The sequence below is a fragment of the Aedes albopictus genome, chromosome 2 (assembly GCF_035046485.1).
Source record: "Aedes albopictus strain Foshan chromosome 2, AalbF5, whole genome shotgun sequence".
Classification (NCBI taxonomy): Eukaryota; Metazoa; Arthropoda; class Insecta; order Diptera; family Culicidae; genus Aedes; species Aedes albopictus.
Window position 1 is genome coordinate 399976856 of NC_085137.1, and position 22308 is coordinate 399999163.

Here is a 22308-nt window from a genome sequence, read left to right on the forward strand (position 1 = left end):
TAAATTTGCAACTGTCACGGAAAGCACTTTTTTGCGCATTGTGCCGCACGTTTAAATCAAAATTACAAGAAAACGATAAGAGTTAGAAGTTTGGTGTCAAAGAACAAATTGTAGAGTGTAACAGGGGCCACAACTTTGCCAAAGAAAGAATTTTAATTTATTACGCATGTTTCAAAGATAATTGACAAAAACCAATAAAAGTACACTATTCTTAGCTATTTTGCTCTAGAAAACTTTGTTATTTAACTAAACCAATCGATTCAAAGATGCCATTTGATAGAAAATTCAATCATTTTTCGAATAAGGGTAAAAAAACTTCGATAAGTTTGACCATTTTCAAGTTATTGCCGGTTAAGGCAATAAGAGTCAAAAACATGGGAAGTTCAATAACTACCTAACGGTTGAGATTTGACCATATGCGTAAAACAATTTTTTTCACCATTTATGGTCCTCTATCACCCTTTAAAAAGTTTGCACTCAGGAACCTAACACCCTGTATATCTCCAATAGATGCTGTAGGAAATAGTTCAAAAAATCCTTAGGCGATTTTTTCAAATCCTCTTTCACAATTCACAAGAATCCTTCCAGATATTTCTGTAAGGATTTAATATTTTTCTCCAAGTACTCACGAGTTTCTCCAAAGATTTCTTCAATATGTGTTGCAAAGATTCCTTCAGGGAATTCTCAACGGTTTCCTTCAGATAATGCTACACGGATGTACACATGCATCCTCAAAGGATTCCTGCACAATTTTCCTCAGGAGATCCTACAGAATATTCTCCATGGCCTGCCGCAGAAAATCCTCCAAGGAAATCTATAGTAATCCTTTGAAAGATTGTTTTTTATTTGCACCTTGGTTTGCAAAAATCAACCGCCCAATGCTAAACGTACTGTGGTTAACCGGGCCATATCACTAGATGGCGGTAGTGAGCAAACGTCAAAGGATTAAAAACGGCCAGCACCGCGAGGGGTCTGTGCTGTCCATGGGACTGTTATGGTTATCTTGTTTTCTAGCCCAGCATTAAAAATATGCTGCTGTGTTGGAAGATAGGTTGTCAGCTTGAGCCGCACGCTTAAGCTGCAGTTATGGCTACGAAAACATTTCATTGGTGCGTTAGGGATGCCACTTCCTTGGTGCTGTCGCTATCAAAAAACTTTATTCCAACTAGCAGTGAATCAAAATTCAACCACAGAGAAACAGACGTCACACTCTACTCGCTTCCCATCGATTACTTTTTTAACGATTGATTCAAATATTCGGTAGTTGGTCAATCGACCAGTCGCGGCGCTGGCATCGTTTTTGCTCCTGTTTGACGTTTGCTCACTACCGCCATCTAGTGGTGGCTTGTCCAATCACGGCATGATTAGCATTGGGCGATTACAATTTCGTGACAATGTTTTTAATGAAATTTGTTCTAAGTGTTACGTCTGTTTCTCTGTGATTCAACCATCGCGCAACAATAATGACAATGTCGCAACCTGTATTTGTTGCGAAAATCCACCCAATGCAACATAAGTTTGTCCCAACTTGAAAATAATAGGATAAACATCGTACACCACGAGTTTTGAGATTTTTAAGCCTTGCATTGCGATTTTCGAACGGTAACTTCGAGTCGGTAAACACTGCAACTCTGTTGAAGATCTATTATCAAAAAGTTTCGACTTTGGGTCAGTAATAATTCGACACTGATTCTTCATTGGGGCCTAACTGACATTTTCCATTTCTCTTCATCGATCCTCTCTTTGTGTTATTACGGAAAGTGTATTAAGTTTTCCACAGAATTATTGGTTGAAATGCGAAGACGACGACTACATCTTGCTCTAGAAACAGAATAATGATTTTGTTTGTTTTGATCAAGTTATTAGCGAAAGAGAGAGTCGACGAAGAGAAATCGATCAAGTCAGTTAGGCCCTTAAGAAAAATCATTGTCGAATAATTGATTATTCACAAGTTGAAAAGTACGCAACAAATTCAGCTTCCGTTTTGTCTGCAACAAAAAATTTCGAGATCATGTCATTATCTGTTTCCAGTAGGGAAAAAGAGTAATCGTCGCGCCTTCTTTGTTGCTTTATTTTGTGCCTCTTTTGTCTGACAATTCAAGCATAATTTTTCAAATCGACGTATCTAACTTTTTCACTGATCTGACCCGCATAGAAAAATACAGTTTGTCTTACATTCCAAACAGTAAATTTCTCCTATCCGTTACTGTTAACTTATCACAGATAGTTGTTTTTATGTTGAACAATATGAAACCCAACGCTTTACACTATAAAGAATATTTTCAGCAATGCATGCCAATTAGTAACAGTATGTTATAGTGTCTTTCCTTTGTCGCACAATATGGAGTTGAAAACTAGTAAGACATGGTACTAACATGCGATCACTGTATGTCAAATGGTATGTGCTTCTATTGGCGCAACACACGAACACATGTGCATTTCAACACAAAATACAAGTGCTCGACAATTTGTCAAATAGTTGAGCTCATTTATATTGGTGAACAATATTCACCATACCTTCGCCCTGCACTCGCTGTCAAAGTAAATAAAAAAATACAAAGCGGTTCATGTTTCTAGTTTTTTATCGTGTTTCTAATTTTGTTTGAAAATATTCGGCTATCTGCAGGCCGAAGTTATTAAAAGTTGCAAGTATAAGAACACCCACTACTTCCGCTACGCCCTGAACCCCAGCGTCCGGAAAAGGTAAGTCATTCATATCTTAAACTATCCAGAGTGTTCTTCCCGTAGAAACATCCCAAAATGTTTGCCTAACGAACCGTTCTGCTTCCATTCATTCTAGGCAAAAATCTCAACCCACTCCCAGGTGCTCATCAAGGATTCGGTAGCGCTATTATCTACCGATTCGTCCAAAGGATCCGGCGAACTATATCCGTCTTCTCCTTGGGTATTTGAGTATACAGTCAGGTTTTTTTTTTACGCGGGGGATACGTACCGCGTAAAAATAAAACTCAGTTCAAAATTCAAAAAACCGCGTAAAAAAAGTCTCACCATTTCTCGACGAATCATGCAAAAATAAGACGATGAAATTTTTTTTTGTATGGAGTTTTCATTTACGCGGCCGCGTAAATGAAAACCGCGTAAAAAAAGACCTGACTGTACAGAAGGACTGGAGGCTCTCAGTGCAATTATTGCATCAAGCAAGCATGGGATGGCAGGATCATTATACCACCGGAAGAAAGCACCAATCGGAAGGCAAAGGAATATTGTGGGGGATGTGGTACCATTGACCACTTCGAACCATAAATGGATCATCTCGTCGTAGTCGCAACGGTATCGCTAAAATTCAATTCAAACCAGATGTCCCCGGCAGGGTTCCGCTATTGCTACTACAGTAATTTTCAATTCAAAAGCGTAGTTATTGCGATGCAGGTACTTATTGATTTTAGATACTACAAACTGTAAGAACAAAAACAAAAAGTTGGGTCAAATTTATGATTTAACTACTGACAAACATCGTTGTAAATCTCGTTCTAAGTGCCACAGTATTTGTTTTATAAATATACGCATTTCATTATCCTTTTCCTTTATTTTTTGAAGCCATTTGATGTTATCAAGTAATCATGCGCGTAACTAGAACCCATTTGCCCCCCAGCTGCAAAGTCGTGCACGTTGGCTGTAATGCATAACAAGCGTGTACGCCATTGGAGCTGAGGGGCCAAATGCGCTGTAGTTACGTGCATTCAAGTAACTTTTTTCGTAGGAACAAAAAAAAAGCATGCATCTACTATGAATAACTATAAATCAATAGTTTGACATACAGTATTCGTTTTCTTCCATATTTATGGTTAAACTGTTCTCTAACCATTTGCTATGCAGTGAATTGTCTGAAAAACTGGATAGTATATTGACCATATCCTTTACTGTATTGCGAAAAATTTGTTCGAGAAAACGAGCGATTTTTTATGGTAACCAATCTTAACCGCCTATTCCACATACTGTAAATTGGCGGATTACCATTTGTCAAACTAGCAAATTTTTTTTTTTTTTTATCTTTATTATCGAGACTTTCAGCCCGAGGCTGGTTCGTCTCCGGAATTTGAGTCAAAACAAATAACATATTGTGGAGTCTATTTGTGCTTACTTAATAATCGTTCAATTTTTTTTGCCTGTCTTCGGGACATCCGTTCTCGTTTATCGTTCCACGCTTTGATCGCCTCTGTAGTTGCAACCTGGAAATCAAGCACCTCCAGGTCGCTCTCGCTTTCGCTGTCCTGTTCTGCCTCCGGTTCCCCAATGTAGATGTCATCATCAACGGTGATAATACTATCGCCGTCGTCGTCGCCTTCATTTACCGTCTCCGTTTTCCTTTTCTCCTGTGACTGGTTATTAGAATCAGAGGAATGGGTAGACAATTGTCGTTTATCCGTCCTCTTCACAATTTTTTCCCCTTTGTTTTGCCGTTTGCGGGTACCAACATTCGCTGCGCCGGTGGTTACTGCCCCGTCCATTCCTGCATCTCCATCATTGATTGATTTGATTTTTGTTGCTGGTGCTGGTTGTTGTTCCCCCCGCCGCTTGTGTACTACTTCACTTTGTTGTGCCCGTTTATTCGGGCAGGCCTTTTTAAGATGGGTTTCAGATTTGCACAAGTAACATTTCGGTTTCATACCATCGAAATATATTCGCCCTTTTCGACCGCCGAAGATGAGCGCTTCTGGGATCTCTTTCTTGATGTCCACGTACAAGCCCCGGACGCCAGAAAACATGTTTAGGCCACTGTCCGCTGGAAAGCGCTCACGCACAACACGTTTCACCGTGCCATACACTCCCAACACAGCAGACAACTCGGCATCGGTTACCTCCGGTGGAAGATCGAAAACCCGAATGTAGCGAGTATTACCTGCCGCCACCGACATTTGCACCATCACTCTTTCACCATTCGTGTAGTAGAACGGCAGCTCGCAGCTATTGTTCTCCAGAACAAACCTCATTGCGTCTTTGCAATTAAAGCGAATGAAGACTGCTTTTTCATCGGATATTTTATAGGCAGTATCCATCTTTGACCGATCACTTTCGAGGGTCTTCACAAAACGTGCCATGTCCACGATAGTTGGCTGGGCAGCATTTCCAGGAAATTGAAAGGCTAGTGTGTTTTTTATCACAATTTCTTTTTCCATTTCGACGTTGATTTCTCAACCGCGCGCCCGTTAACAAATGAAATCTAGTGACCGTTGAAGAGCGTAGAAAAGCACAACCGATTCCAACAAACGTTAGCTGTCGACTGAACTAGCAAATCTGTACATGGTATGGTTATCTTACTGTTATCTCGCACAGTCTGAGAAATGGTTCAATGACAATTGGGTTTTTAAATTAAGAAAAATGTATTGATTTTTTGGTTTTATACGAAAGAGCACATTTTTCTGAACTACTATGATTTTTTTCAGATTTTTAGAACTTCGTTTTGGTACCTAAAATCGATTTCGAAGAGATTTTTAGAAATCACCTTTTGACAGCTGGCCAACTGCTTGACAGCTCCACCCAGTACAAAATGCGACGAGGGGTGATTCGACAAATCGTTCCCATACAAACTTCAAACTGATTTTTAAATAGGTTCCCGGGCCCCAAAATTCATGAAAATTTGGATTTCGACTCAGTTTTGCATGCAGATTCAGAATATGGAATTATCTCAACACCGCTAAAGAAGCCAATTGCTAATGATTTTTTACAGTATAAGAAACGTTGCGTTTACAGTTAGTGATTATGCGGGGAGTAAATTGATGGTCAATGTTGACGACCATTTTCACTAAAATAGTTTTTTATAAAAAGACTTTAAGGGGATTCACTAAACAGTTTAAATGGCTGCGTAAGCCATGATTTCCTGTTATTTGAAATGTTTCATGAAATTGCGAATGAAATAATCAAAGATTGCCTTGGGGATCGCGACGTTTAATCAGAATAAACTTCAATAAGCAGTTTACGCTGTTAAGTGAATCCCCCTTTTATATTTTTTTTTCGTGCTTAACATCACCAGGGTATAGCACGCACTAGGTAAGAAACAAAACCTACTCATTCCATATCATTTTCACAATGAATTTTGACAAAAATACACATACACCGGGTTGGTTAGAGATACGTCAAGCTAGATACGTCGCTTTTGCATGGTGCCAGTTTGGTGTATCTGTTACTTTTGATTTTGGCTAGATACGTCGTTTGGTTTTTTCATATATCAAAACGGTGTATCTATCAGTAAAGTTGTAAACATCAAAATAGTCAGATACGTCGTTTCGAAAAATATGCTTAGTTAAACAAATTAAGCAATAAATCATCAAACAGTGATGTGGATTCTTCAATTTGCTTTATGATGCAGCAGTTAGCCCAGATTTGATTCCATTCTCGAGTTACTTCGGGTTGAAAAGTTATGCTTGAATTCAGTAACAAATTTTGAAAACGACGTATAATCAATGGTGTAGCATTGATTATACGTCGTTTTCAAAATTTGTTACTGAATTATTCTCTTTACTGCCAACTAGTGTTAGAAACCTTCCCTCATATTGTAGGCACCCTGAATTCGAGGACGGTGTCCATGGTGGGGTTATCTACATGCAAAACTTGTACAGAAAACTTACCTTTTCTCTGGCGTGAAGACACTGAATTTGCATTCGGAATTCATTTTCGTAAGGCACGTGCAATTTCTCAATCCTCCGGTTAGTGTCCTATAAAAGAAAAAATATGAGATTATTCGGCGCCAAATTTTGTTCCGCGCTATGCGGAGCTCAACTGTAAGTAGCTCGTCCAAATGACACTAACAAGGAACGACCAAAACAGTGCTCGTTAGCGCCGATTTCGAATGATGGAAAAGGTATCTGATCAGGGATTATTAGGCAAATTCTCCAACTCTAGTAAGTTATTCTTACCTCTAATATGTTTCTTAGTTTTTGGTACGACATCATTTGATAGCCGTTTACCGTAAAATCTAAATAAAACTACAAACGACTTCAACTTCAACCACTTCAACATCTCACTTTTGGTGGGTAAAACTTGTTGAACTGAGCTAGTATTAATGACATTAATCACATTCATCGCACTTTGATGAATTCGTTAACGGTGTAATGCTTGTCAGATACCTGTTTACTCTTGTAACTGTCAAGATGGTGTTTGTGTTTTGATGGTTGTTCTGTTTTCGCGATTCTGCTAGTTCAATCCTTGATTAATTTTGTGTGAAATTCATTGAATTTTTGGTGAAAATGTCGTTAGTTGCGTATGATTACAGTAGTGACGAAGGTTCAGATCAGGACGAAGTCGAGGAATCGCCAGCACCTGTTGCAGCAGCGTTGAATGGACCCAGTAAAGTTTCACAGGCGAATGTCGCCACGATCCCAGAAATTTCCGCAGCTAGCATACCGACGGACGATCCCATAGAGGACGAAGAGGAACCTGCCATTCACTTACCGCTGCCAGCGCCCAAGAAGGTCACCACCAACGACTTGAATGTTGAAGAAGAGGATGATGAATTTCTAAGGAAAAAGGCAATACCGGAAGTGAAATCTCTTCTCCCACCACCTCCGCCATCTCTGGCCAGAGCTAGGTCGAACATGAAAAATGGCAAAGTACAAATCACAATTCCGTCTTTGAAAGAATTCAAGGACGACGATGATTTGAAACCGAAGTCCAAGCCCATAGTAGGTGCAGAGCTTCCTCAAAGGGCCACCAGTCTACTGAGCATGCTACCTAAACCCAAATCGGAAGCAGCTTTCAGTGCGCCGACATTCGCTCAGAATGGTCCTGCGGCAGCTGCCGCCAAACCGATCGTGAACCGTCTCATACCGGATTCGGTTGCAAACCGACCGAGAAACGTTCAGCCTGATCCGAAGGCGTCCAAAAAACCACTGGCCAAGAAGCAAAACATCCCCGCCAAATCAACAGAAAAAGACGGCGAATCCAGCGACGAAGACGAAAAGCTGGACTTCTTCTCGCTCAACATGGACGAAAAACTGCCGGAAATTAGCGCCAACGAGATCAACGCCATGGTGGCCAAACGGGCTGCCAAAATGGCCGATGCCGTGAAGAAGTTCGACGAACCGGAAGTCGTTCCCGAGCCGGAACCCGGAACCAGCGCAATGCATCAAATACCTCAACATTCGTTCGTCGATCCGAACGATCTCGCCAATGAGCGCGCGCTCTCCTCCCTCATCGGTGGCAACAAGGCCAAGCGGGCCCGGGTGGAAGAAGTGAACATAATCGACATCAGCTCGGCGGACGTCGTGCCCTCGAAGGAGGACTTTATGCGCCGGAAGTTGCAGGACGAGACGGGATACGTTCCGACGGGACACCTCACCGGGGATTGGACGTGCACGAGCAAACGGAAGTCGCACATCACTTATTTGGCGTCAAAGGCGCAGGACAACGCCCAGGAGTTGGAAGCCATGTGGTCTGCAAATCGGCAGTCACGGAGGCAAACGCAAAGCAAGTACGGTTTCTGAAGGTATGTTGGATAATAAAATGAATGATGTAAGCTCTGTGATGTCTTTCGTGGAAAGAAATGGCCTGGGCGAGCTGATGGACCAACAATTTTGTCTTAGCCTGTCGTAAAGAAAAATCCAAAAAAAAAAACCTTATTGATCCACCTAGCAGTGATGGCACCTTTCTCGTGCCTTCGGAAACTCAAGTGACATGTTGATAAATATCGCACTTTCATACGTTTAACAAAATTCCATTTCATGGCACTAGACATCATATCGTTTATCTGGCTTTTGATGTTTGAGCTGTAAATTCTAAAAAAAGCCACAATCTTGAATTTTGAGCCGCTATTGTGGATTTTAGTTCCCAAGATTTCTGTGTAGTGAACTAACATGCTTTTTAATAGATTTTCGATTTTTAGACTTCAGACTTCATCTCCATACCTACCAGGTATAACCATATTTGTGATACTATTATACATCTAAGTAGTCTTGGGATTATCGCTAGAAACGAAGAATAATAAAATATGTATCTGAAAGGGTTTAGAGCCTAAAACTCCATTAGGCAGCCGCCATATTGGATATTGGACCGCCATCTTGGTTATTCTGGTTGCTATTTTTGGACTCCAAAAGTTCTCCGTATACCAAATATACCCATTTTGAATGATTTTTTAGCCTAAAACTCCATTAAATATGCACCATCTTGAATTTGCAGTCATCATCTTGGATTTTATGTCGCCATTCTGGATATTTTGGTCGCCATTTTTGAACTCCAGACATCTTCCCCATACTGCCGTAATTCTGCAAAGTGACGTAAGCGACATTGATAGTTTCGGCCCATTCTTTGGTTATTATGCATAAAACACTTGCTCATCCTCTAAGTTTCTTTCCATAGATGATAGATTACGACTTGATCTTGCATTGTTATACAGCAGACAGACCACTGTGTTATTTTTACACCAGATATTAAATATATATAATATAGGGAATCGCGCCACTTGGGCGGTGGCTTCTATATTCGTCTGTTTTCCAGTATAACTCAGTCAAATTTGAACCAATTGGCACAACTTTTGGAATGTGGTGAGATAGGTATAGTATCTACCCGTGTACAACATTTCAAGTCAATTGATTCAAAATTGACTGAGTTATAGTGGAAAACAGACGAATATAGAAGCCACCGCCCAAGTGGCGCGATACCCTACCAAAAAATATCGACATTTTGAATGGCGCTTACGTCACTTTGCAGAATTACGGCAGCATACCAAATATACACAGGGCACTGCATGAAATTCACTTAATCTCTTTTACTCTTACAGACATTTTGTAAACAACAAGGCCAAGAAACGTCAAACCCCCATACGAATTCAAAACAGTGCAGTGCATTCTTCTTCTTCTTCTTCTGTATGGCTCTACGTTCTTACTGGAACTTGGCCTGCCTCTCTCCAAACTTAGTGTTCTTTGAGCACTTCCACAGTTATTAATTGGAGGGCTTTCTTTGCCTGCCATTGCATGAATTTTGTACCTTGTGAGGCAAGCACAATGATACACTATGCCCAGGGAATCGAGAAAATTCTCCCGACCGGAACGGGAATCGAACCCGCCGTCTCCGGATTGGCGATCCATAGCCTTAACCACTAGACTAACTGGAGTGCAGTGCCCTATAGGCTAATTTATTTATTTATTTATTTATTTAATTTTATTTGCCACTGTAAAAGTTAATGAAAACTGTGCACAGCTACTTCAAAAGTGTAATTCATTCAGTGTATGTGTGTGTGTGTGTGTGTTTGTGAATCTTGTGTAAATACTAGTGTACCTGCTGAAGTTGATTCAAAGTATGGAAACTAATTTTGATGGACATCTTTATAGTGCCGGAAAGGAAGCCATTTCCCCAACTGTACTGACTGTACACCAGGAACTTCCCAACCCTACGAGCCCATACAAGTAGGTTAATGATCCTGGAAGCGGATCCCGCGCCTACAGTCGCGTTACTTTTGATTATCGTAGGGAGCCAGCACTGTGAGCTTAAGGTTTGTTTTAGTCCAAAAGCAATAATTCAAGTAATCCGACGCTAGTCACACCAGCTACGTACAGTGTGGTTTCACAATCGTAATTAGTGAATTATTGCTGATTATGTGCTAATTGTGATAGGTGTGAACGTAGACGATTTTTAAAGCTTGAAAGTGATCTTGCCAGTTTTATCTCAATTGGAAGATTGTTAAAAAGCGTAATTCCTCTTTGAAAAACACTGTTTTGTGCCATAGAAGTTCGTGATAACACTTGGTAAATATTGTTTTGCTGCCTTGTACGTTGTGTATGTACTGTGGATACCCTAATGAGTGGAATATTACATTTTATCAAACTGTGTTGTACTTTATACAAATAAATCATGATCTCAAACTTATTTAAATTATTTAAAGCCAAAACTTTTTCATTATACAAATCAGAGGATCTAGTCAACCTGGGTAATTTTTTAATTATTTTTATTATGCCATTTTGAAGACGAGATAGCTTGAGCAAATGCACGTTACTAGTACTGCCCCAAATGCAATTCATGTACATTATGTGTGGATGTACAAATGCGAAATATACTTTCCAGGCAGTATCTTCTGTTACTAAAGGTCGCAGTTTTTTCAATGCAAAAGTCATAGTTTTGAGTTTGTTTTCTACATTGATTATATGAGACGTCCATTTAATATTGGAATCAATGATCAAGCCCAGAAACTTGGTTTGTTCAACTTGTTTTAGGTATGTATTATCACATACTACTCTAATAATCGGTGACTGACCACGAAGGCTAAATGTCATAACTAATGTTTTGTCAACATTTAGCGCTAAGCAATTCTGCTTGCACCATTGATTAATTAGTTTTATATCGTGTTCCATGTTACTTACTAGGATTGCTTCATTTCCTGCTTCGTAGTATAAAGTGGCATCATCTGCATAAAGCTGAAGGTAACCCTTCAGTGGTAGCGCAAATATATCATTAATGAAAATTATAAACAATAATGGTCCTAATATAGATCCTTGAGGAACACCATATTTAATGTAGCGGGGTTGTCCAACTGAGTTATTTATTTTCACTACCTGACATCTATTCGTGAGGTAACTTTCCATTAAATTTTGTGCTTCTGGTGAAAATCCAATTTTCGTTAATTTGTGCAACAATATTTTATGGTCTACGCAATCAAAAGCCTTTTTAAAGTCAATAAACATTGCTGCTACTTTTTCAGATCTGTCCAATCCGTCTATGATTTTGCAAACGAAATTAATAGAGGCTGTAAGCGTGTTGGACTTAGGAATGAAGCCAAATTGATTCTGGTTTATAACATTATGCTGATCAAGAAATACCCTAATCTGATCATGTAACAATCGTTCAAATGGTTTTGATGCAGAATTCAATACAGAAATGGGTCTATCTATAGTTGCATATATCAGACTTCGACCCTGCTTTATACAACGGAATAACTTTGGCTGTTTTTAAAGAACTAGGAAACTGATTTGCAATAATGCAATGATTAAACATTTCCGTGTATTTCGGCACGAGCATGTGTTTAAAGTTTTTCAGGAATTTATTTGGAACTCCATCGTTCCCTGTGGACGCATTTACGTTGATGTTATCAAAAGCACGGAGAACATCATTTTCAGTTACAGTGGAAAAATTAAATGATTGTCCAACAACATCTGTTTGAACAAAAACACTTGGCGGCCTGTGTGTTATTATCGTTTCTACACTATTGATGAAGTATTCATTGAACATTTCACAAAGCTGACGTTCATCGGTAACACGACCAGTTGGACAATCAATCGCGTAACTATGCGATTGTTGATTCGAATTGTTATATATTATTTCATTTAGCGTATTCCAGAATTGTTTAGGATTATGAGTGTTTTCGCCAAGCTTAAGTGTTTTGAAATCCTTCTGCATAGCATTCGTTGTAGTACTGCAACACTGCAACATATCCGTGAACTCTCGTTTGAGTAGCTCCCTGAACATCTTGGTAGCCTTCGAAACAGATATGAGGTCATCCATTTCAGCAACAACAACAGCCAGCGAAACAGCAACAACAGCACTCGATGATCCAATACAAGCAACAGCAACACGATATATCTTTTTGGTATATGTGGCACACCAGCGATATAACGAAAGCGGTACTGTCTATCAGCCTATGATGATTTTAAGAAAAACCAACTAACTTTTACAACAAATCTTCACTGCGAACTTAAGAACAGCGTTTCAAACTGTCAAACTGAACTAGTTCTGGTATTTATGCAGATCTGGTTGATAACTATTTTAACAATTTTCAAGACACCAAGTTAGGCGTTGTTCGACACACACATACGTGCTCTTGCTATAGTTCACTATAGACACTATAGACACTATAGATTCCATAGACTCGCGGAGACATGGTTGAGCAATTTAATTTTAGTGTGTTTTACCGTCAAATTAGAGTGTACCGAGAGAATATGACGTCACGCAATCCAATTGTCGCTATTGAAATCGTGACGTCATGCTCGTTTGGCTACACGAACTGACAGTTCGTTTGGCTACAGTTGTCTTCGTCTCCGCGAGTCTATGGAATATATAGTGTCTATACTAATCACTCCTACAGAATAACAATGAAACAAGTTCGCCCAATGCTAAAAGAACTGAGCTTGGCCAACCATCAACTAGATGGCGATAGTGGGCAAACATCATACTCGAACAAAAACGAGTGGGCAGTTGGCAAATTATCAATTTTTTAAATAAACCGTTAAATCGCTGTACGATGGGAATTATCAGAATGATACGTCCGTTTGTCTGTGGTTTTAGGTACAGTCACTATATATACAGTCTGGCGAATAGAAAATCCTACTGCCCACACTTGCGTGTTTGTCAACATTTCATAACGAAAAAAAAATGTTTGCGGTGTTCGCGAGCTTGTGTTGTGTCCCCAGCCGTGAGTATAAAGTGATCAAATAAAAGATTAAGATAATTAATGTTCGATCTTTACTTTAGAATTAGAGAATAGCTCGGGTCAGTGCCCGGATAAAAACTAACCATAGGGTGTATGGTGAAAACCATTCCTGCACCATACAGTATACCAGCTACAATAAAGTGTATTGTAATGAAATGGTTCGCTATACTATACATTTACATTGGATTTCTATGTACCAATATATTATACTGTTTTTCTTACGTTTGAACAAGGGGAATGACATATCCTTTTCTAACCGTAATATCCGCATATATCCGTTTCTAACCGTCGTTAACCGCGTCTAACTGCTGCTCACTTAGCAGCTCGCTTAGCAACGGTTAGTGACGGTTAGAAACGGATAAATGCGGATATTCCGGTTAGAAAAGGATATGTCATTCCCCTTGCGTTTGAACCATTCACTTTTCCGAAACATTATTTTTCCGTGAATTTTTAATTATTTATTCAGTTTAAGATTTTTTCCGTGCTTTGTTTTGTTGATGTTTGTGACTTTTTTGATGCAAAGGAAAGGAAAGAGAAAAAAGTGAATAAGTTCAAACATCAATTTAAAGTCAATAACATGTTTAAATCAGTAGTAAACCAGATGTCCTAAGAACTGCAGATCCAAGCAGGGGTCCAAGAGATATGGCGGGCTAGGTATGTAGAGTGCGATGAGAGAAATACGAATGTAGGCCAACCCGGAAAGATGCAGGTCAGATCTCGGGCCAGATTACCGTAAATCAGTGGATGAGTTCAACACTATTCTTTCTGTATTTGCATTTAGGGGAGTTTTCTCCTCTACTCTCATATGAACTTGCCTTCGACCACAATCGAATCAAATGCGATTGACAAACTTTATCTTTGACGTAGAGCCATCTTTAATATATGGACTGGAATAAACACTGAAATGACTTTTAATATAGGTTCGTCTGCGGGTTCGCTTTTTAACCTAACTTATATTTGAATCAAACTTGACAGTTATCTCATGAGTTGTTATGTATTTCAAACTTTAGTCAAACTGGTGCCTCAATATTGCAAAAACGGTTAAGCACGCTGTAATGATACCAAGGGGAATGACATATCCTTTTCTAACCGGAATATCCGCATTTATCCGTTTCTAACCGTCACTAACCGTTGCTAAGCGAGCTGCTAAGTGAGCAGCAGTTAGACGCGGTTAACGACGGTTAGAAACGGATATATGCGGATATTACGGTTAGAAAAGGATATGTCATTCCCCTTGAATGATACTTATGTACCTCGTCACCCACTTCATGCAACTACATTAGTGGTCTAATAACACTTAGCGCGCTCGGCATAGTTCCATCATGCCGCTCAAAGTGTTGCCACTAATAATGCTTAGTTTGCAAAACCCGGTTATCTGGCTGGTGGGGAATGGGAGCCTAAGCCAAGGGGAATGACATATCCTTTTCTAACCGTAATATCCGCATATATCCGTTTCTAACCGTCGTTAACCGCGTCTAACTGCTGCTCACTTAGCAGCTCGCTTAGCAACGGTTAGTGACGGTTAGAAACGGATAAATGCGGATATTCCGGTTAGAAAAGGATATGTCATTCCCCTTGGCCTAAGCTTCAACTGTTAATTCAATCAGAGACTACTCAGACTTAGACGTGGGCGATCCTATATATGAAGGGTTATCCAAAACGCTCTGGAGAATTCCCAAAGCGCATTCTAATAAATCTAATAAGCCTAAGATGCCATTAACAGGAGGAAAATGGCAAGATAATATAACAATATATGGTTTATGTAATGTAAAACAATTCAACATAACAAAAGAGAACCATTCCAAAACCATTTGATTAAATGTATAACCAGTAGTGAAATTACAATTAAAAACAATTTATTTACGGTACATTTTATTGTTTGAAACCATTCATGTACCATACAATGTACGGTATATTTAAACCCACGTATCAGTATTTTGAACAATTCATTAACAATAAAATGTATGGTTTTGCAAAAAAATATATATGGAGAAAAATATTTTTTTATATTGTTACGATACTTAACAACCTGTATAATATATTGTAAAAATCTTATTTACAATTCACGGTATGGTATCCAACATTACATCTTATTGTTTTTGTATTTTTATTTTTACAGTGGTGTCTATTGTAAAAATATGGTTCTAAATAGTACTGTTACAATATAACGTTCGGTTTTTCTACTGTATTTTTTATTCGGGTTGCTTGAACGCATACATCACAGAAACTCACCTTATCTGGGTTACAGCTGATACCAGTCACCAGGCCGTTCCTCATCATCGTGTCCATTCCTCGCTGGCTCAAGTGGCCCAACCTTCGGTGCCACAGGTCATTCGAAGTCGTAGCACTCATTCTTGCTGATGATTTCTCCAGCTTCACTTCTATCTCGTACAGTCCACCTCTCATCTGCGCTGTAGCAATGACCTTCCCTTCTTTCTTGAGCAGCGCCACTGATCCGGAAAACGTTACTTCCACACCTGCGCTGGCAAGCTTTTTGACCGACATGAGGTTGTCGCGCAATTCCGATACCAGTAGGACGTCCTCCATTCGAAGTGGTGTTCCTCGGTTGCTACATCCGGTGATTGTTCCGGCAATCTTCGCTTCCAACGTCTCTCCGTCCTTAGCCACGTCGATGACAACCGACTGCCTTAGCCTCTTGAAGGCCGAGAACACATCTTGACGGTTGACCAGATGGTCGCTCGCACCAGAATCAAGTTTAAAGGTTACCTTGCTCGTACTTGTCTTCTTGCTTGACCGATCTGCCATGAATACTACCGCGTTCTTCGTTGCCACGTTTGCTTCGTTGTCCCGCTTCGACCTGCAGTCTCGCTTGAAATGTCCACGCTTTCCGCATTTGTGGCATCTTCCCTGAAACTTCTTCGGGTCTTTCTTGGGTTTCCCGGACTTTTCTCCCGCAAACGCTGCCGTGTTGGTTCTTCCACCGTCTTCCTGTCGTTCCGTGTACTTCAGCTCCTCCGCCAATAAACGTTGCTTGACCATCTCCAGAGTCAGATTTTCTTCCGGGATATTCTCTAGAGCGGTCACCAGTGGATCATACCTGTCCGGAAGGGTCTGGAACAAGGAAATCACCGCATCCGCTTCATCGATTTTTGCGCCAGCCGTTTTCAGTTGCCGGATGAGATCCTCAAACGCCATCAGATGAGCTCGCATGGACTTTCCTTCTTCTAGCTTCAAACGGTTCAGCTGCTTCCGGAGTAGATTCTGGGTGCCGATAGACTTCTTCGCAAAAGTATTTTCAAGCGCCTTCCACATGTCCTTGGCGGAGTTCTGTTCACGTACAACCTCCAGTACCTCGTTGGCCAAGAAACTCACAATATGGGCCTTGGCTTTACGATCCGCTTCGTCAAACTTCATTCTCTCTGCTGCAGCCGCCGGAGGGTTCTCCGTGATAGTCTTCAACACACCAGCAGAATCCAGGAACATCCGTACTCTGTAGCTCCAGTTCTGGAATCCTGGTCCGCCATCGAATTGTGGAATTCCGTGTGCCGATTCTCGCGCGTGGGTGCCCATAACCTTTTAAGGGACGACTCGAGTAACGAATAACGACGAAGGTTAACAAACGAAAATAGTTTATTACGGAAATACGTCTGTATGACTTGAGGTCTGGCTTGTGAATAACTGTTATGAAAAAATAACAGTGGTTGGTCACCAAGGGCGTAACCAGGGTGGGGCATTAGGGCGATTGCCTACTGCGTCAATAGAAACGGATAAATGTGGATATTTCGGTTAGAAAAGGGAAGATTTAAATATTACGTCCATCATTTTTTTGGATTTCTAGACCCCCCCTCCCCCCTCTGTCACGCTATTTTCCTATACCTAATACATGTACTGTCACACGTTCGGTCCTTATCCGGTTTTAAATATTAGGCAGGAAGGGCGCAAGGAAGCGATAATTTTCGGCATTGCTCTAAAATCATTTTTTTGCAATTTCTCATCGTAATAGGCTGTTTTACCACAGAGAACAGACGTATATCTTCCTTTCTGCCTTGTGTAAAACGTTGTAACGGTCATTTCAGAGTAGGTGGTTATGCTCCCGTTGCGTGGCGCTAGCGCCCCATCACTTACATTGTTGTGTTGTCATTTTTGTTTCCAGTGCTCGCCGTTTTTGGCCGTTTGGCGCTCGTGTCGCTTTGTGGGCTAGTGTATTTTATCGATGAACACCGCCATCGTGGGGTCAAATCGACTTTATAAGTGGAGCAGTCTCCGTTGGTGGCGTTGAGGTACACTTAAATCGTTTACAAACGATTTCGACGTATTTTTGTACGAGCTTAATCGTCTGTTCTCTGTGGTTTTACCTCACGCAAATCTGACAGGAAAAGGCCTAATTTCCCGCACCAAATAAACAGTGCTGTGATGGTTCATTACAGCACTGATTTGCGTTGCGTAATGAACCATTACAGCATTGTTTTCAGATTTCTTTAAGGCCGGACGGCACGGTGGTTGAATCGTCAGCCATTGCTCTGTTGTTAGTAAGATGCAAATCTCAACTTCTACTTCATATTATTGACTAGAAATTTGATCGTTCATTTGCTCACTTTTGGTGCACAATCGACTAAAGTTTTAGCTACGTTAGTGCAGTGGAAATTGATATTTGCTCCTTTAAAATCGCGAGGCAAATTGTTAGAAAGAGAGGGAAGATAGGAAAAATTACACGTCGTCCCGTGCGGCCTTAACTTCTTGATGCTTTGTGGACGCAGTTTTGAAAATTGTGACAACTACACAGTATAACCTGCTATGATCAGATTTTCTTAAACAAGGCTATGAAAATCAGTGTGCAATTTGAAGGGAAAGTTTTGTTAAAACTAACCACAAGCGGTAATTTATGAAATTGCAAAAAACGTTGTACGCAACTCGGTGCAGAACTCGATTTTTACAGCACTCGTCGTAATTATCCAACTCGGCAAGCCTCGTTGGATAAATGTACGACTCGTGCTGTAAAAATCTTCATTCTACACCTTGTTGCGTAAACTACTATTAATGTCGCTTTCATATATTTGTGAAGCAAAGGGAAACGTTTTCTGAATGTGTAACCTTACACATTCTTCAATTCACTCTGCCAACGCTTCGATGTGTGACAGTTATACTTATGACACACATGTGATAGAAGAATCACTATACAACTGCCCTTGAAATGAGTTCCACACTGATAATTCTCTTCGTTCAAGATAGTCTTGTTAGAATTTTCTTGACACTGTGTACCGTTGTACAGGAATCACACTCATATTGTCGGGAGGCAATGATTACGCCCTTTTCCATTTGTACGACTAGACATCCGCACACCCCTCGCTCAACTAGAGACAAAACACAATTATTATTACAACAAAGTTTGCCGCGTCTTGTAAACGTGTCCGCGCTACCGAATAAATCTTTCTTTGTTAAATCGTAGTTTTTCCTCGCGAGTTTCTAATTATTTATCCCAGATTCCGATTCCCTGCGTCCGCTGGGTTCTTGGCTAGTGTCCGCCGCGTGTCGTCGATACTCTGCTCGTCGTCGTGTTCCACCGGGAAGGACGTTCCGGATTCAAAGACTCCAACAGGTTATGTGCCCCAGGGAGAAGCCCCAAGCGTCGCCGGAAGATTTGAGGTTGTGTTATTCCCTCTGCTGGAGAAAGAAGAAATCGTGGGAGAGTGCTCCGCTCGGTGTTAGAGCAACGGGAGCGAAGATTGATTAGTGTTAGTGACACTTCTCCGGGTGAAAAGGAGAATGAAAAAGCTACTGCTTGCTGCGAAGAGCGAGTGAAGAAACCGTTACGTTTTCCATGCTGTTCCGGGCAGTCGGCGCGACGCCCGAAGAAAAGTGAGTGAAGAAGAGCCGAGTTCCCCCCGACTCGAAGTGTGTTTTGTTTACATTCGATCTCACATTGGAAACGTGAGCGGTTAGTGCTTGGGGTAGTGCGCGAAAAGTGAACGATGGCTGACGCGAGATTTGCTGTGCCAAAGCTAAATGGACAAAACTGGCAGACGTGGAAAATACGTCTAGAAATGCTGCTCAGCCGTGAAGATCTTTGGCACATAGTGAATGATCCGGTCCCAACTGAAGAAGAAGACCGCGACGAAGATTGGTGTAGTGATGACAGGAAAGCAAAAGCGACAATCGTTTTGCTGCTGGAGGATAGCCAGCTTCCGCTCGTTAAAAACAAGAGGTTCGCGCGTGATGTTTTCGAAGCGTTGAAGTGCTATCATGAGAAAACCAGTCGTTCGGTCCGGGTATCGCTATTGAAGCGATTGTGCGCGGTTAACTTAGGGGAAAACGGTGATCTAGAACAGCACCTGAGCGAAATGGATGAGCTGTTTGACCGACTGGATGCCGCCGGCACGCGTTTGGATGCCGACACGAAAATTTGTATGCTTTTACGCAGCCTTCCCCCGTCATTCGATGGGATTGTTTCGGTGCTCGACAGCAGGGCGGACGACGAAATCTCGATGGACATCGTCAAAGCGCGTTTGATGGACGAGTTTCAGCGTCGCCGGGAGCGAGATGGGCCTGCGTCTAAACCAGAAAAGGCGATGCGCTCCCAGATGAGTATCACGAAAAGCAAACAAGGTAAGGAATCCCGAACATGCCATTATTGTAAGCAGCCCGGCCACCTTCGGCGCAACTGCCGGAAGTACCTTGCGTCCCAGAGGGATGAAGCAACGAAGAAAGAGAACGTGAAAGCTAAATCGGCTCACACCGAGGCGAAAAGCGTCGCGTTCACCGCTGGTAGTGGATTTTCGTCGTGGATAATCGACAGCGGAGCCAGCGCTCATATGACCTCCGACGAGTCGTTCTTTTCCTCGTTGGAGAAGTACGAAGGTGGCTGGATTACCCTCGCCGATGGAGACCGCACCCAGATATACGGCCATGGAAGTGGTGTGCTGTATGGTGTCGACGACGAGGAGAACGCCGTGAAGATAGAAATGAGCGACGTGCAGTTCGTGCCGGGACTTGCATCGAGCTTGATTTCCGTGAACCAACTGGCACGGAAGGGCTTGAGTGTGACCTTTGGTGAGGATGATTGCAAGATATCCAACCGGAACGGAGATGTGGTGGCAACAGGTAAACGAAGCAGCGGATTGTACCATCTGCGCCAGGGAGCGACTTCGTTGGCCGCTACTGTTGGTCAGCATTCGGAGCATTGCCGACATCAGTGGCACCGTCGCCTAGGCAACCGTGATTGGACGGCAGTGGAACGCCTGGTGAAAGACGAAATGGCGACTGGAATCAAGGTAAGCAAATGTAACTTGAAAATCGTTTGTGAATGCTGTGCCGAGGGGAAGTCGGCCCGCTCTCCATTTCCGCCGGTTGAAGAGCGAAAGTCTGACCGAGTGCTCGATATCATTCACACCGACTTGTGTGGGCCTATGAAGGAAACGACTCCGAGCGGCAACCGGTATGTAATGCATCTGATTGATGATCACAGCCGGTTCGCTGTAACGTATTTGCTTAAGAGCAAATCAGAGGCTGCGGGAAATATCAAAGATTTTGTGCGGTGGGTGGAAAATATATTCGGGCGCAAGCCCCGCGTAATCCGCTCTGACGGCGGAGGAGAGTTCGATAACTCTGAATTGCGAAGCTTTTACAAAAAGGAGGGGATCGTGCCGCAATACACCACACCATATTCGCCGCAATCTAACGGAGTCGCAGAGCGGAAAAACCGCTCAATTACCGAGATGGCAACTTGTATGTTGCTAGACGCCGGTCTGGAGAAGCGTTTTTGGGGTGAGGCCGTGCTGACGGCCACTTACCTCCAGAACCGTCTACCATCAAGATCCGTCCAGCGCACCCCGTACGAGCTGTGGTGGGGACGGAAGCCGGACCTCAGCCACGTGAGAGTGTTCGGAAGCGAAGCCTTCGTGCATGTGCCATCGGTAAAGCGGTCGAAAATGGAGAGCAAAGCCCGGAAGTTGACTCTGGTTGGGTACTCGATGGAGCACAAGGCGTACCGATTCGTCGATCGTGCTACCAACCAGATCACAGTGAGCCGAGATGCACGATTCATCGAGCTGGGAAATGGATCGTCGTCGGTGGAGTTCCCGGTAGTTCCTGAGGAGGAAGAACGTGCCGCTGTTGAAAAAGTGAAGATCCTGCCGTTGAAGAAGGATGGTGAAGAATCAGTGGGTGTGAATACACCGAAAAGTGCGCGGGAAGATCCGCTTAGTGATCAACAACGTGAACATGAACTCAATGACGATGACAGTGACCGAAGTATGTATGAATCAATGAGTGATAATGAAGAGCCCAGGGCTCGTGAAGTGCGGCGACCTGTGAGGAAGAACCGGGGTGTTGTGCCTCAATATTTGAACGAATACGTGCTGGACATCGCAGCGGGAAGTGCGGAATGCGTGGAAGAAGAACCCAACAGTGTCGAAGAAGCCAAACAGAAGAAAGTGTGGCGGGATGCGATGGCCGATGAACTTGAGTCGCACCGCCGGAACAATACCTGGGAACTGGTGCCCCAGCCGAAAGGCCGGAAAGTGATTGGTTCAAAATGGGTGTTTAAGGTGAAGAAGAACGAGTTGGGACAAGTGGTGAAGTGTAAAGCCCGCATAGTGGCGCAAGGCTTTGCGCAAAAGTACGGAGTTGACTTTGATCAAGTGTACGCCCCTGTAACACAACACGCGACATTCCGCACGTTCCTCGCTGTGGCCGCGAAGAAAGGACTCGCCGTTAAACATCTTGATGTTAAAACGGCCTATTTAAACGCCGAACTGGAAGAAGAAGTGCTAATGAAGCAGCCGCCGGGCTACGCAGTTCCGGGTCAGGAGGAGCTTGTGTGCCGGCTGCGGCGCAGCATTTATGGCCTGCGACAGTCGGCAAGGTGTTGGAACTTGAAGCTGAAGGAAGTTCTTGGCCGGCTTGGTTTCCAACAGTCAACGGCAGACCAGTGTCTGTTCATCAGAAAGGTACGTGGTAAAACTGTTTTTCTATTAGTA

At 42.2% G+C, this 22308-nt stretch overlaps 1 protein-coding gene across 1 annotated transcript; it reads left to right on the plus strand.

The window, feature by feature from the left end:
• Positions 1-7108: 7108 nt before the first annotated feature.
• LOC109408009 (proline-rich protein PRCC) lies at positions 7109-8473 on the plus strand. Its single transcript, XM_019681222.3, has one exon. The coding sequence runs from the start codon at positions 7206-7208 to the stop codon at positions 8439-8441; it is 1236 nt and encodes a 411-aa protein (XP_019536767.2). The 5' UTR covers positions 7109-7205; the 3' UTR covers positions 8442-8473.
• Positions 8474-22308: the final 13835 nt, after the last annotated feature.

Bases quoted from the DNA above. Each gene is read 5' to 3' on its own strand.
- LOC109408009 (XM_019681222.3), top strand. From the start codon at position 7,206: ATGTCGTTAGTTGCGTATGATTACAGTAGTGACGAAGGTTCAGATCAG.